Here is a 16,111-nt window from a genome sequence, read left to right on the forward strand (position 1 = left end):
AGGACCTGATGCAAAGGGCTTAAGTGGAGAGCAAATGCTTTGAGAATGATTAGGGCAAAGAATGTACAGATGTGCTTTACACAATTGATGTATGTATGGATTGTGATAAGAGTTGTATGAGTCCCTAATAAAACAATAAAAAAAAGAAACAGGAAAATCGTTAGCAAATGGTGCCTTGCTGCATCTGGGTGATGGGTTTGTAGAGGACTCCTACAATTCTCTACTTTGGGGAGTAATTGAAAAATGTTATAATAAACCGTTACATGGAAGTATAAGAACAAAAGCAATTCTACACAAGTAGGTGAATCTAGCACTCGTGAGCTGTTTAATGACTGTTTATGAACCCTTGTTCCCGCTCCACAAGAGTTCTCAAGGCTACAAAGTGTTTGAAAATGACCAAATGAGATGAAAGCTCAATTCTCTCCTGTTCAAATTCTTGGGTACTTTTACTTTCTCAAGGACGTGTGTGGTTTTCCTCCGGCTGGGGTAATCTCTTTCCAGGAAGGTGACTACTGGATGCAGCAGGACTTGGACGCTGGCGCACCCCCCTCGGGGCCCGGGCCTCCCCCAGCCTGGCTTCCTGTGGCCGCTGCAGTCAGACAGGAAAGAGAGCAGGTGAGAGGCCAGGCTTCCTCTCAGACCCGGTTTGCACGAAGGTACACCCTGGAGGGCTTTGGCAAGTGAGACTGCTTCTCGGCTTTGAGGGAAGGACCAGCATTTAGGGAGGATAAATGTGACACCAGCGTTTGGGCTGTTTCCTGTCTCGCTCATCTAGGGAGCCTGGAGTCTGATGCATGGAGACAGCCCCATCCCATCCAGAGGGCGGTTGGCATGTGGGACTGGTGAGGCCCAGCCTTGGTCTTTGATGAATGATCTCCATCTTTAAACACGGACAGGAGGCTGGGATAGGACTTCCAAACTCCTTCCAACCAAGAATTCTTCTGGTGTCCCCCCCCACTTTGCCCCTGACCTTTGTCCACAGCCGTTCTTCGAATCTGAGCCTGTCCTGTTCTGGGGGAGGCAGTCTGGGAATCCCTGCTGGGAGGCCCCGGGTACCTCTCTCAGCCCAGTCATGGAAGCCAGGTTCTGAACCCGTTGGCCATGACTCTGCTCTGCTCTGAGCTCATCTGGGATGATAGCAGGCCCCTGGAAAGCCATGATGGGGCTGCGAGTGTGAGGGAGGTCCTGAGGCCATGCTTTAGCCCCTCCTTGCCCTGTCTCCCCGTCCCCAGCCCCCCACCTTCCCCTTTTCCATGAACCTTGCTTGGCGGCCTGCTGTCTCTGCTTCTCCTCCTCCAGCACCTTCATCTTGGCATCGTACTCATCAGCAAGGGCCTTCCACTCTTGGCGGTTGTGAGTGATCCCGTCCAGCATGGGGGTGATCTCCTCATGGAAACGGGAGAATTCCTAGAAGAGAGAGGGAGTCTGTGTGCTGAGAGGCCAGCCGGCCCCTGGGGCTGTGCTGACGCAGGGGTGCAATAGCGGAGTTGGGGCTGCCCAGCGCCAGCGTGCGCAGCCTGGGAGGGAGCAAATGTCCCGCCGCTGCCCTGTGCAAGCTGACCCTGTAGGGTCTCCAGTCAATAGGGTTACATGTCGCTCCTGCTTCAAACCCTCTGCCCTTCAGATGAAAGTCGAGCCCTCCACAGCCTCACAGTCGGGCCGCTCGGAAGCCATTCCCCCTGGTGGACTCCTTCACGCCCCTCTTCTCCCTTTAGGCCTCCGCTCAAACATCATGTCTTCAAGAAAGTGTTTCTGACCTGGTTAGAAGTTTGGACAGTTTGGAGGATGAGGACAAACAGATAGTGGCCCGGCCTACACACTGTCTGGGGCAGCAGACGACTGGGTAAACATTTGCTGAGTGGAAGGAGATGTTGTGAAGATGATTCTTAAGGGCTCTTCCAACCCAAAGAGGCTCTGGTGGAACATCGTGGTTCAGCATTCTGCTGTCAACCTCCAGGTTGGGGGCTCAAACCCAGCAGGGGAAACCTGTCGATCTGCTTCTACAAAGGTGGCGGCCGAGGCAAAGCTGTTGGGCAGTTCCACTATACAGCGACATAGGTTTTCACCTGGGGGTCCCAGCAACAACTCCCAGCTCAGTGCGACCTAGCATCTAAGTAAGAGTGGATGAAGCCCTTTGTCTCCCTCAGTCCTCAATGACGACTGTAAGATGGGGAAGCAAGATCGATCGCTAGTGCACCCCTCGGGGAGCAAATGCAGACTCAGACGATGGAGGCACTTGGCCTGAGGGCAGAACGGGACATCTGGGGCCTGTCCCCAGTGGCGACACTACAGGGGTGACATCCAGGGCAACAACTCCCAGTGTCGCCTCTACCCCCACCCACCCGAGCCCCCTGCTGCAGCAGTCCTGATAGAATCCTTCGTCATGTTTATTATCCACTGATATGGAACACTATGTGGTAAATACAGGTTTAAATTGCTTAAACGTAAGACAGGACGTTCCCGGATTATGATTTACAGACAATTCCTATCAGCTCTTGAGTGCAGGGCTTTGAACCCATTCTGTCATGACTGAGGAAGTGAGACAGAAACAGACCTGGATTGTCCCAGTCTGGGTGACTTGTCACTGGAGCGAAGCCCGGAGAGCTTGTAAGTCAAAGCCCTTCAGGGGGAGGCCCCGCAGGGCCCCGGGGAGGTCTTGCAGGAGAGGGAGGCTCCTGAAGAGACTGAATGATTGGCAGGGTTGGGAGGGTTTTGGGGGGGTATTTTCTGTTTTATTGAATGGGAAACACCCCTTCACAGCTGCAAGGTCTGTCCCATCATTGAATGGGGTGATGCAGTTTTAGCCTGCCTCAATACTGTGCATAGTTGTCCTCTCTTTAAAAGCTCAATTGGACAAACCCCCATCTTCTGACACTGAAGTCAGAATCAGTAAGAACCATTGGTTCCTGTTCTAACGTACCTTCCATTTTTGTTCAGTTAGGCAATATTATTTGTGTTCTCCATTAAATGTGTGTTTTTTGTTTTGTTTTTAATCATTTTATTGGGAGCTCATACAACTCTTATCACAATCCATCCATCCATGTGTCAAGCACATTTGCACATTTGTTGCCATCATCATTCTCAAAGCATGTGCTTTCCACTTGAACCCTTGTTATCAGATCCTCATTATTTCCCTCTCCCTCCCCCTACCTTCAGAGTTTAAAGACTAAGTTAGGAAATCTTGTTCATAACCCAGGACTGCCTGTACTTCTAAGATGCTATGAATACTAATACTCATTTTATAGGGATCAAAATTGTTGTGCAAGGCCGTCTACATCAAATGCCAGTGTCATTAGCTACATTCTTAGCAACTAAGTGGAATCTTTTTTTTTCTGACTTTCCTTTTCATTTGATTACTTTATTCTCAAAACCTTCTTGATTCAGGTCCTCAAATACTACCTAAAACAATAGTGTCGCGAAGCACCAGAAATCTTGACAAAACCAGCGACTACACAAACACCAGCAGCGATGAAAACCACACATGCAGATGAAGCCACGTGAGTCCCGCGTCATTGTAACTGGGTCACGCGAGGGTCGATGCTAAGTGTCAACTTGGCGAAGCCGTGATTGTCCTCCACTGGGTGGTCTGATGTAATGTCCTCTGCTTTGTGTGTTGTAAATGCCAACTCTGCTGATCTGGCAGGATTAGTGTGGAGTGTATCTGAGTCACACCCTAGCTCTGATGGAAGGGGAGGGGCCTTGGCGAAGTGGTCTTTTCTCAATACTTACAAGAGGGCTTTCAAAGCTTCCTGGGAAATTCCATTATCCTTTAATTACATTTTTTTCTCTAACGTTCTCGTTCTCGCGGGGCTCTCCCTGACGCTGGACCCTGTATCTGGCTTGCCATCGCCCGGCCTCTGGTTCTGGAGGCTTGGACTGGCAGCCCGTAGACTGGCCGGGTGTAGCTGGGATTTGCTAGTTTCTGCGGCCCCACAGGCAGAACCAGGACATTCAGAGTTCTCTGGCAAGCTGCTAGCCTGGTTTGGCTTCTGCCTTGAAATCAAGACAACTGTGACTGGGCTGTGGGTTGACGCTCATCAAGTGCTCAGGCCTCTCTGTCGCTTAGTACTGTTGTTGATGGTGGTGTGTCCATCCGTCAGCTCCTCTGCCTCTGCCCAGTTAGCCAGCATTAAATCACAGAGGCACGTTCCCTAGTGCTCTGGAACACCCCATTTCTCTTTCTGAGCGGAAGAGTGGCTCTCCCCCACCCACATAGAGGACACTGGCGTTCAGGAGTCCTGTCCCGGCTGAGTCTGGTCACCCTAGCCCAGTCATTTCTCATCCCGGACATCTGTGTCCGCATGGGTCGCAGGGCCAAAATAAGAATTTTAAATGGGGGCTGGGAGGGGGGCACAGATGAGCAAGAGTTCTCAGAAGAACCCTATGATGATTTGACGATGATTTGCTTTGGTGTATGTGTTTCCACCAGCCGGGGAAGTTGGAGAGCGCGTGTCTGCAAAGTTCCTTCTGCCCATCTTAGCCACTCGGCTGTGCCAAGCTCCAAGATCTGGGCTGGAGATAGAGTCACGCGAGACCCCTGGGAGCTGTCATGGGGCTCAAATGCCATCAGAGATGAGAAGTGCTCGGAAAAGCGTCACCGACTGCTCACTTGCCAGGTCTCATCACAGCTCACGCTGTTTGGGAAGGCCGGGCTGACCAGTGCCTCATTGTTGGGTCGGAGGGGAGGAGGGCTTACCTTGTAGACAAAGGTGCAAACAAAGTCAATGAAGCCGACCTGCAGCTTGGGGAGCTCGTCAGCCTTGTTTCTGTCCATCATGGGCTGTCGTGGGGGAGAAAGGGTTAAACGTACCGGGCACCTCCTGACATGATGCCATAGGAGGACCCCGATCTTCCTAGGAAGATTTCTTGCTAAAAAAGCAAGCCAACCCTACGCTCATCAGAGCTGCAGAACTGGCTGGCAGTTTGTAGGAGCTCCGGGGGCTAGAGGAACACGCAGAGCACACCGCAGAGGGACACGTAGAATGCCACCACAGGGGCAGTCCGCCAAACCCAGCATGTGGGAAGTCGACGTAAGTCACAACTAGGTGACATACGAGTCCTCCCCTGCCCCAAAGAAAACACAGGGGAGAGAATTGTTACCAATTGGAGGAGACTTCCGGAGCACAAGGAGGCATGGGGCCGCTACTGCAGGGTTGGTGGTTCAAACCCACAACCTGCTTCCCAGGAAGAAAGATGAGGCTTTCTGCTCCCATAAAGATAGATGCACAGCCTTAGAAACCTGAGCGGGCAGCTCCATTCTGCCTGCAGGGTCGCTGTGAGCCCGAACTGATAAGCAATGGGTTTGCTTTGGGCCACATAGCAACTCAACAACAGGTATTTGTGGTCCTTGATTGGGCTGGATCCTGATTTGAATGAACCAGCTCAATGATTTCTCTTACTCAATGAGGGGAAATGACCAGACACAGGGTATTACTAACTGATAATAGTTTGTATGATTACGATTCATTTTGTGAGTGTGATGGTGGGATTGTGGCTGTCCACGCGTGAGCTAGTGTGGTTTATACTCCATCCCGTAGAGATAAGCACTAAATTATTTAGGAGAGAAATGGCCTTTATAGGACCCTATTTACAGCGTGTGTTTACAAGGCTGCCGTCAAAAGCGGAGGACAGAGATGCCCTGGGGAGAACATGGAAATCACGAATAACAAACAGCTGCTCATACTTGAATCTGGCTGCCGAGTGGGTGGAGTTCATGATATGTTTCCTTTTTTTTTAAAGTTTTAAAAAGATAGAAAGCCAGGCAAGTACTTACTGTTCATGGTCCTGGCACTGACCTGCTCCTCCTCCTCCCAGTGTCCATCAACCCCACCGTAGCTTTGTGTGTGGCTGCCGCTGAATCCTTAGCACACTTTGACATGTGACCCTGCCCCTACGTTTACAGTGCTGCCCCCGCAACACCGCTTCCTTTGCCCCCTCTCCCACTTCCCCGTCACCTGTCACCCGGGGAAGGTGGCTGACTAGCCCGGTCCAGTGAACATTCACTGGGAGCAGGGGGGCAGCTTCACAAGGAGGGGAGGGGGCTCCAGGGCAGCCGGAAGGAAAAGGCTGGCTGTGCTCCAGTGCCTGCTTCGTGTGCTCGGGAAAAGAAGACACCATGGAGCAAAGAGCAGAACATCGCAGCCGAGGGCTTTCAGCTTGAGAAATGCCAGTAAGGACCCAAGGAAACCTGATCACCTGCGGGGCGGGGGGTGCTGACCATGACACTGAACACACACACAGTTGCCAGGAGAGCAAGCGCATTAGTCTCCGAAGGACAGCCAGGCTGCTCCGCAGAAGCAAGGATGGCTGATTTCACCCCACTGGTTTGGACGTGTTCTGGGGAAAGACCAGTCCCTGGGGAAGGATGCTGTGCTGGGTGAAGCAGAGGGGCATCCAAAAGACCCAAAGAGACCTTTGACCAGGGGGACGGCCACATGGCTGCCACTGGGCTCACACACAGCAATGGCCGTGAGGATGGCAGGGCTGGGCGTGTCACTCAATGGCACTTAATCCCGGTCACCTCCGCTTGCAGTGAGCTGGGGACATATGCATTAGGGCAGGTCCTCAAACGTTCGAAAGGCTTATTCAAACACACGTGGCGGAGCTCCCCGACTTTCTAAAGACTGGACCCAAGGGGCCTGTGACTTTGCATCTCTCAGCAAGTTCCCAAGGGATAAGGTTAATGGGGGTCCCAAGGCCATATTTTGAGAACCACTGTGTGTGGGAAGGATCACCTCTATGGTAAGTACGGTCGCACTTCTCTCCATTGGGGGGTTGTGCCTCGCCATCAGGCCCAGGCCACACTCTGTGTCAGGTGGGGGTCACGCATGCCTCCCCTGTCGTACTCACAATGGGGTTCTGCTGCAGAACTGTGCGCTCCAAGTCACCTTGCTCCCAGAATTCAGCAGCAACCAACAGAGCTACCTGCAACCGACAGAATCCCACAGTCTAAGCTCCAGCCCCCAGCCTGCTGGGCTCCTTCCGACCCCAGCAAAAAGAGAAACCACCCTCGCCTGGTCACCTCACCATGAGTGAGATCCGAAAATGAGCCCCCTGGCTTTGCAGAGGAAGATGGAGAATGGTAGATGGGCTTTGGTCTGGGCGGAAATGGTCCAAGTCTCATTTCTTGATGTCATCGGCATCAGGGTCCCTCCTCCCAGTCCTTACCTTGCTCTGCACCTCCCAGGGCTTGGTGATGGCTGAGAGATCACAGGCGGTCATCATCATGGCCCTGGGTGCAGAAGACACCTTCCATCGGTCTAGAGCCACTTAAGGTTGCATGCAGCGGTTAAGTCATCCCCACCCCTGCCTAGTCAATGACCTCTTTCCATGTGGAAGAGAGGAGTCACTTTCCCATTCCACCTGAGAGCTGGACTTTGAAGCCAGACAGATGTTTAAAAATGGCTTCCAGATTTAAACTTTCTGACTTACTAGAGTTAAGGTTTGTTTCCTGGACAGTGTACATCTATCTGTCTGCTGCGGAGGCTTGCACGATGCTATGAGCTTCCAGATTAAGACAGACTAGGAAAAGAGGTCCAGTTGATGTTCTTGCAGAAATCAGTCTGCACAGGAATAGGGGGCTTTGTTGTCCCTGTGTCCCTGTGCACAGGGCCGTCGCCATTACTCAGGAGCCGACTTGGGGGCATCTAACAATGACAGCAACAAGGGTACTTTCTTCATGGACTGGGGGTGGGCATTAAACAAGATTGGCTGTATAAAAATCTTGGTATCTCGCCTGCCCATCGTATGCGCATAATAAATATTGGCAAGTATCGTGACCATGTGTTGGGTGTTAACTCTGCCCCAGGCATCTGATAAATTTAGAGACACTGTAGGAACACCAAGTTCATTTCCATCTCCTCCCACCCTCTGAGTCCCCTCTGCCCTTCATAGTGAAGAACAATGCTTCTCAACTTTTGCTTACTAGCATTTGCCTCTAAGAAGTTTTTTGGTTAGGGCATTTCCGCCCTAGCCCCTCCCTCTGAAATTTTACTTCCACGGATATACTGTATGTCTCCCCGTGTGGCCACTTTTGAAGGGCCGCAGACACGGTAACAGCTCAAAACTGCCACCTTTTGGTGCTTCAATGCTATTGAGAAATCATGGGGGGAGGGCAGATAGGCAGGGGAGGGCAGGAGTTCGGCCTTGGCCTTGTTTCAGGACTTAGCAGAAGGGAGTGGGAGAGGGCAGAAAGGATCAGAGCCTTTCTCAGAGGGCTGTCACATTGCTAAGAAGATAAGATAGGAATTAGTACACGGGTGGAACCCATATTAAACAGAAAGGGAGGAGCCAGGGGCAGGTCATGGGTAGAACTTGAGAAGGCTTTTCAGACACTGGGCGTAACAGCAGGCCTGGGGTCGGGAATCCAGGGCCAGGTGGGCTGAGTGTTAATTCCAAGCTGGGAAGTAGAGATGGCCTCCAACAAGCAGGGAACCGTCCTGAAGTTAGAGCCCGGCCATGACCTTGCCGAGCTCAGCCACAGGACAGGGGGTTGGCAGCAGTGTGGGATAGAGCCTGAGTGAGCGGGGAGGGGACACTGTTCTCCAGGCTTGTCCTGCAGCAGTCCTGTGAGCTGGGAGAGGTGGGTGAGCCTAGAAGAACTGGGCAGATTCAATGCCAGGTTCGCTCTTTCTGGAGTCACAGAAGCTGGTCTGGGAAGAAGCCAAATCTTTCATCAAGCCAACCCTTAAAAGTCATGTACTTTAAGTCACGAAGCTGTCACTGGTGTCTCTGTCTGACAGAGGACTTTGAAACACGTGGCCCATGGGTTACCGCCAATGAAGAAGTATGAGAGATATTTCAAGCTCACTGCCAGAGGCATTAAGTACATAAACGCAAACTCTGCAAACAAAAGTCCTCCCTTCCATGGCACCTGCCAGAGCTCACTGTTTGCACCACAGGGTTGGCTCCCGGGAGATCCTGGATGTGAGATGCACTCCCAGCCCAGCCTCGGCACAAAACACGGGGATGTTTTATAGACATGCCTGGGATGGGAAGGGACAGGAAAGGAGAGCCCTGGGTGTCAGAAAAGCAAAGTCCCCAAACCTTGTGCCTTTAATATCTAAATGCCCGTCCACGTCAGTACCTTTCCCTTTCTGTGCAGTGGCCCCCAGGGTCATGCTGGGTGCTGGAGATCTAGAGAGGTCCTCAGGAAGCACATAGTTATTCAAGGAACCTAGTAAAAGCAACCAACCAAGAAGTCCTCATACGGCGCTAAATGAGATGACAGAAAAATGATCCAAGGTGGAACCAATATATATGTCGAGAGGAACCAGCTATCATGGGACGCATCAGAGAGGGGACAGTGCAACAGGGCCTTGAGGGATGCATAGGAGGTCTCCAAGAAGAACAGGAAAGAGTAGAGTGAGGAGAGTACACGGGGAAGTACACCCAATTGCCACAGGGCAAGGGGCTGTCCAGGAAGTGAATGGCAGAAATGACCCTCCATTCTTGTACAGAATTACAGGTGTGCACGTGTGCACGTGCGCTGTGCCAGATGTTGTGCAGGAGCTGCATTCACATGGTCCTTGCTCTCCGAGAGCTTGCAGACAGACACACGCAGGCATCACAGTGTCAGCACAGTGTCAGCACATCACAGTGTCAGCACACGCAGGCATCACAGTGAGAACATGCCCATGAGTGGAGGTCTTTGGGAAGGGTAGCCACTAGCTGGCAAAGAAGGGGGTGGAGGCACACAGTGTGAAGGCCTCAGGGAAGAAAGCCGGGCACATACCATGTGCAGGTGGTGGTCAGGGGCTCGGTGAGCGCCTGCGGGAAAGGGGCGACCAGGCCAACTATGCATAGTGTGTGTGTGTGTGTGTGTGTGTGTGTGTGTGTGTGAAAGAGAGAGAGAGAGAGAGAGAGAGAATTTGTTATCAGGACAATGGCTTATCAGGCTGTGAAAGCTGGCAAGTCCAAGTCCAGGCAGGCTCTAAGTTACAGCAACCCAATCCTGACAGGACGTATAAGACCCAGACCCTTCAGGAATGAAGGTCTGGGTCACCCCACCAAAAAAAACCACAGCCAGCTGAGGTGCTTGCTGAAGGAAAAGGTAATACAGAATGGGTGGTAGAAGAAGGTAGTTCTACCTATCAGTTACGACCACATGATCAATTGCAAAAGCGAGGTCTGTGATTATCAGTTTATTTTCTTTATATGTGCTTATTGAACATCTTTCCTTTGTTCAGGTATGGTATATCAGATACAATTGGACTCAGTGTGTTTTCATTTATTTGTATGATAGATGTTTGATGTTGAGTATAAGTGTGATTTCACTAATATCCAGAGATTATATATGACTAAAGAATTGTGTACAGGTGACAAGTTGGTAAGGGGTGGATTATGATTGATAGGTTTATTGTGCCAACCTGGCCAATAAACACATGCGTGGTTAATAAAATTGCAGTTTATTTGAAGGGCAAAGAGATAAATGGCTCAGTGAGCCTTGCTTTTCTGTCTCTTGCTTTCTGATGATCAGACTAGTGTGCGGCTGCCTTAGCTAGTTCTCTGCCTCAACTTGTGAGCTACGCTACTTGTGGGACACCCAACCCGTGGACTGTGTTGCTGTAGTTTGAGGTTCCTTCAAGACCTGCTTCGCCATGCTACTGGAGTCTACATCGCTTGAGCTGGGGACTGTCGGACCCTGTCATCTGGCTGACTGTTGGTGACCCACCCTGCTGTTTGCTGCCTGTGGCCGGACTGCCTGTATTACTCTACAGAAGACTCAGCTGTCTGCTTCCTTGACTTGCACCCAGCAGCCCACATGAGTTGAAGAACTGCCAGTGTATTAGCTGTCGCATGGAAATTGTTTAACTGAGCCATTTGTACTGCTCTGCGGACTATGTCTTATGTTGTATCTATCTATCTATGTATCTATCTATCTAATCATAAGTGTCCTGGTTTTGTTTATCTAGAGAACCATGTCTAACACTCCCTACTTTAATGTACCCCCTTATTCTGTTTAAACAACTGCCTCTTAGTCTACGTACAGGTTCTGCATGCACATAATTCAATGGTCTGGAATTTCCACTCTGCAATATTATCCACGATTTGGTACGCTCCACCCAGCTAAACGCCAGCAACGCACAGACAAATATCTTTCTGTTATTCTGTACTTTCAGGCAAAAGCCGTCTGAGAGCAATGGCATCCTTCCTTTCACGTTCTCTGACGAATCCAGCTTCATCCTCTGGCAAGTTCCTGTGGAGGCCCTGCTGCAGCCATTGGACAATTATCTTCAGTACCATTTCACGTGTACTGTTTTTATTATAACCTCCACATGCTGTCAGATCACCCTTCTTTAGAATGGGCGTAAATAGCTTGGTTGAACTATTAAAGAATATTTCCTTGCTTTGCGCTCTTTTAAAGAATTTTCTATGTGGGACCAAACTGACAACAGCAGCTGGCAATCTTAGATCGGCAGTGACTTCGTGTGACTGGGGTGGGGGGGCACGCAATTTGGGCAAGGAGACTGGGAATGGCTGCATCCCTCGGAGGTGGAGTCCATGCCACTGGCGTGTATTCGTAGAAACTGCGGAGTCGGTGTCTGTGCTAATCTGTGCATTCTTAAGCACAGCAACCAAACCAAAGCAACGCTTTAAAAGTAAAAAGAGGAGGGGGTGGAGCTTGATGGGAGAGCTATAGAAAATTCCACAAGAGACTTTTTCATCAGTCAGCGCTGAGCCCTTGCTGGCTATGCAGAAGGCACACGACTTGCTGCTTGAAGCTTTGCCCTGTGAATGTGTAGAACTGAGCTCAGCTTAGGAGCTGGGTCAGATGAAGTTCTGACTTCAGGGGTAAAGAGGAGTTGCACGTCGGCAATAGCAGTTATTCCTACACACCATGTTCCCCTCAGGTTATCGGAATGATCACACACCTTCATCATCATCCAGGTGAGTAGAACTAGGCTGACTCATCTCCAAGGCAAATATCTCTCCCTCAGCTCCACGGTGAAGCTCAGGGTCACTTCCTCTAGACCAGTGGTTCTCCACCTTCCTAATGCTGTGACCCTTTCATACAGTTCCTCATGTGGTGGTGACCCCCAACCATAAAATTACTTCAGAACTGCAATTTTGCTAGTGCTAAGAATCGGGCAACCCCTGTGAATGGGTCGCTCAGCACCCAAAGGGGTCATGACCCCGAGGTTGAGAACCCCCTGCTAGACCCTTGGTGAGCCCTGGAAGCATTCAGGCCATCCCACAGTGCAGTACTTTCATGAAACTCACTCAGACCTCCATGGCGTTACACCTGCCCTGGGCTGGTGGCGGTGGTGTGTGTGTGTGTGTGTGTGTGTGTGTGTGTGTGTGTGTGTGTGTGTGTGTTGCTTTGTCTCTCTGGGTCTCACTCTGCTCATTTGTAAAACACTACAACAGGGCTTGGCAGTCTGTTTCAGTAAAGGGCCCAATAGTAGATCGTTTATGTTTTATGGACCGCCCGGTCTCTATCAAAACCAGCCAACTCTGCGGATGTGCTGGGAAAGCCCCCAGAGACGATGCATAAGGAGGCCTGTGTTCCCTTCGGCCGGGGACCCAGGGCCCGTGTTGTTTGTGGAGGCCCAGGAAAATGCCTCCACTTAAAATTTTTATCTCAGAAAATTAAAAAAGTATATCATCGTGAATTCTGCCCACGCAGTCATAAAAATATAATTCTTTATATGTGTCCGAAGGAAGGAGCCCGGAACATGAGCGTGTCTGCAGACCTTAGCTGTCTCATAAAGGCATACAGCTTGAACCGCGGACCATGAAACTTGCATGCCATATCGTCTCCACGTCATAAAACAGTATTCTGTCTCTTGTTCCCAACCAGTTAGAAATGCAGTAACTATGTCTAGCTCGTGGGTAGTGAGCACAACCCCAGAGTCCCTGTTGCTAGGTGCCTTCCAGTAACCTCTGACTCAGATGAGCCTGTGCCCAACAGAGTGACGTACTGCCGCCCCGCACCCGCCTCACCATTGCTGTTAATGTTGCAACCTGTCGCTGCCGTCACGGTGCCAAGCCATCTCCTTCAGGGTCTTCCTCGAGCACGGTGGCCTTTCCCAGTCACTTCTCTCTCCTGATCACACGTCCAAAGAGCTAAGACAAAGCCTCACCATCCTTCAGGGTGTAATTGTTTATCCTTCGGGCCACCATGACAGTTTCAGTCCTCTTTCCCACACCGTGATCCAAATGGATCTGCTCTTCTACAGGCTTCCTTAGGCCTTGCCCAACTTTGCGCCGCAGATGGCGGTGATTGAAAACAACGTGATTTGGGCCAGGCGCACTTTAGCCCTCAAAGTGGCATCTTTTGATTTTCACCCTTCAGTGAGGCTTTGCCAGTGGGATGCAGCCTTCCATTTATTGGCTGCCGCTTCCCGGGCGACGGGTGGTTGCCATCAGAGTTGCAGTGAGGTGCCCTGGCGTTGGCCCCGACCTCAAGCAACCCTGGCTACAGCAGAACAGAGCGCCCCCGGCCTGCGCCCGCCTCACCCCTACTGTCTGAGCCCGGGGCTGCAGCCACCGTGTAAGTCTCCCTCGCAGAGGGCCTCCCGCCTTGTCAGGGCCCCTCTACTTTGCCAAGCGTGATAACCTTTTTCTGGGACTGGTCTCTCCTGATCACATGTCCAAGCACATGAGACACATCGTGCCATCCTTGCTTCTGAGGAGCATTCTGGCTGTCCCTCTTCCAAGACAGGTGGGTTTGTTGCTTTGGCAGTCTGTGGTACTTTCCACGGCCTTCGCCAGCACCCTCATCCAAATGAATGCCTCAGTTCTTCTTTGGTTTGCCTTCGTCGGTGTTCAACTTTCACGATATTTGAAGGAATTGAAAACACCCTGGCTTGGACCAGGCACAGCTTAGTCCTCAGAGTGACAGCCCTGTTTTCAGCACTTGAAAGAGGTCGTGCGCAGCAGATTCACCAAATGCAAGGTACCATCGGCTCTCTCGACTGCTGCTTCCATGAGCATTCATCGTGGATCCAAGCAAGATGAAATTCTCGACTTTGGTCTTTTCTTCCTTTATCATGATCTCGTCTATTTGTCCGGTCGTGAGGAGTTGGATTTTCGTTACACTGAGTTGCTGGCCACACTGCGAAGGCTGCAGTCTTTGATCTTTATCACCGACTACAGTAAGTCCTCCAAGCAAGGTGGTGCCATCTGCTTATCACAGACTGTTAACGCCCCTTAGTCCAATCCTGATGCCAACCTCTCCAGCTTCTCCCGTTTCGTGCAGACTGAATAGATATGGCTCTGAGAATTTCCATGCCCTTCGAGGCATGATTCGGCTGGACTGTCAGGAGGACAATGGACAGTTAAGGGAAAACATAAAGGATTTGCTGAGGAGTGGCAAGTCACTCTCTGTCTGGAGTTACTTTAACCTCTTGGTCCAAGAGAAACAAGAAAGGGTGATGTAGGAGTTTAGTGACTGTCCATTGGCTTTGGCTGTACTGCGGGGTTAGAGGTGGACCTCAGACCAGGGGAAGCTCACAGACATAAAAACAAGAGCATGAAGGCACCTAAATGGAAGCAACTAGCGCCACCCGCAGGGGCAACAGCGCGCGGCACTGTGCACAGCCCAGTGCGGCCTTCAGAACGGCCCATCACGGGGTTCACAGAGAGGCAGGCAGGCAAGTGCCACCTGGCTGGCTCCACCTCGTGGCAACCTTATGAACGACGGGTGAATGAAAGGATGCTCAGTTTTGTATCCTCCTTACAATCGACCGTTGCTGAGGCCGCTGAGCCAAAGTCTCTCTCCAAAGGTTCCCTTCGCCCTCACTGACCTGCCACTCCATCAAGTGCGATGTCTTCCCAGGGTTCATTGCCCTGCTGACATCCTTAAACCAATCCTTAAGGACGACATTCTTACACCACTGAGTCGGACAATAAATACTCTGTCGTGATCCATGGATTTCCATTAGCTCATTTTATTTTTTGGAATTCGATGAGCAAGCCTTTCTTCCTACCCTGTCTTGGTCGGAAAGCTCTGCTGAAGCCTCTTCTCCACAGCGATCCTGCGGATATTTGAGAGAGCAGTGGCTTAGCTTCTTGGACCGCAAGTGGTCCTCACGGGGCAGACAAGGACACTGGGGTCCAGAGGCAAAGTAACCTGCCCTAAATCACACCGCCAGTGAGCAAGAGAGTCAGGACTTGAGCCCAGGCGGTGTGGCACCGGAGCACAGTCATGCTACAGCTAATCAGACGTGAAGCCGCTCTGGTCACCTCATTCATGGCTCCAAGGTCCCTTCACAGCGGTGGCTCTCAGCTCAGGGTATTTTTCCCTAGGGGTGACTGGAGGCATTTTGTTGTCATGACTGGGAGAGGGATTGCACCTGGCCCTCAGTGGGGAGATGGCTCAAAATGTCAATAGCACTTAGGCTGCAAAACCCTGACTGCTACTCTCAAACATTTTTTATGGAATTCTTTCAAAATTGCTTACCTGCTCTTGCCGTTTGAGTTGGCATCTTAAATATTTCATCATAAGCTTAAATTTTTGCAAAGGATCTAATTTCTAGCATATTTTAAATGCCAAGCTTTGATAATAATATCATTACATCCTTTTCAAATAAAAAAAATCTAAAGAGCATAACAACTATTTTAACACGAACACACTCTTCTGTGTGTGTATGATATAAAAAGTAAAAAGGGTCACAGATTTTATTAAAAGTATGTAAATGTAGAAGTCTGTAAATGCATTGTCTGATATGTTTAGACAGCACAGAGTACCAATTTTATTGATAGATATTGAAGTATTCCAACTCAAGTTCACAAATCACACTTTGCCACAGCCTTGGTTAAACCTGAACTAGTTGCAAATTCAGTTGTGCTAGAGTGCTGATCTGAGGAGCCCTGGTGACATAGCTGCGAGTTGGGCTGCGATCACAAGATAGCAGATCAAAAGCAGCAGCCTCTCTGCAGAATAAAGATGGGACAGTTTCCATAAAGAGTGACAGTCAGAACCCCACAGGGGTCGTCCTACCCTCTCCTATAGCATTGAGATGAGACGCCATCAACTCCATTGGCAGGGAGTTTGGGGTTGTGTTTTGAGAATCCCGATCTAAGCATGGTTGTTGTTAGGTGCCATTGAGTCGACTCCGACCTATAGTGACCTTATGCACAACCGAAAGAAACACTGCACGTTCCT

General features: G+C 50.6%; 1 protein-coding gene across 2 annotated transcripts in view; it reads right to left on the minus strand.

Annotated features, from left to right (window-relative positions):
• Window positions 1–326: 326 nt before the first annotated feature.
• Window positions 327–16,111, minus strand: part of PDE6A (phosphodiesterase 6A) — an 89,324-nt gene continuing 73,539 nt past the window's right edge. For both annotated transcript variants that reach the window (XM_075543157.1, XM_075543156.1), the window contains 5 exons: window positions 7,168–7,231; window positions 6,850–6,924; window positions 4,697–4,780; window positions 1,260–1,407; window positions 327–589 (listed from right to left, as the gene is read on the minus strand). In XM_075543157.1, coding sequence (XP_075399272.1) covers window positions 510–589; window positions 1,260–1,407; window positions 4,697–4,780; window positions 6,850–6,924; window positions 7,168–7,231 — 451 coding nt within the window. In that variant the 3' untranslated portion in view covers window positions 327–509. The remainder of the gene's footprint in view (window positions 590–1,259; window positions 1,408–4,696; window positions 4,781–6,849; window positions 6,925–7,167; window positions 7,232–16,111) is intronic.

The sequence above is a fragment of the Tenrec ecaudatus genome, chromosome 2 (genome assembly GCF_050624435.1).
Source record: "Tenrec ecaudatus isolate mTenEca1 chromosome 2, mTenEca1.hap1, whole genome shotgun sequence".
In the NCBI taxonomy this organism is placed as follows: domain Eukaryota; kingdom Metazoa; phylum Chordata; class Mammalia; order Afrosoricida; family Tenrecidae; genus Tenrec; species Tenrec ecaudatus.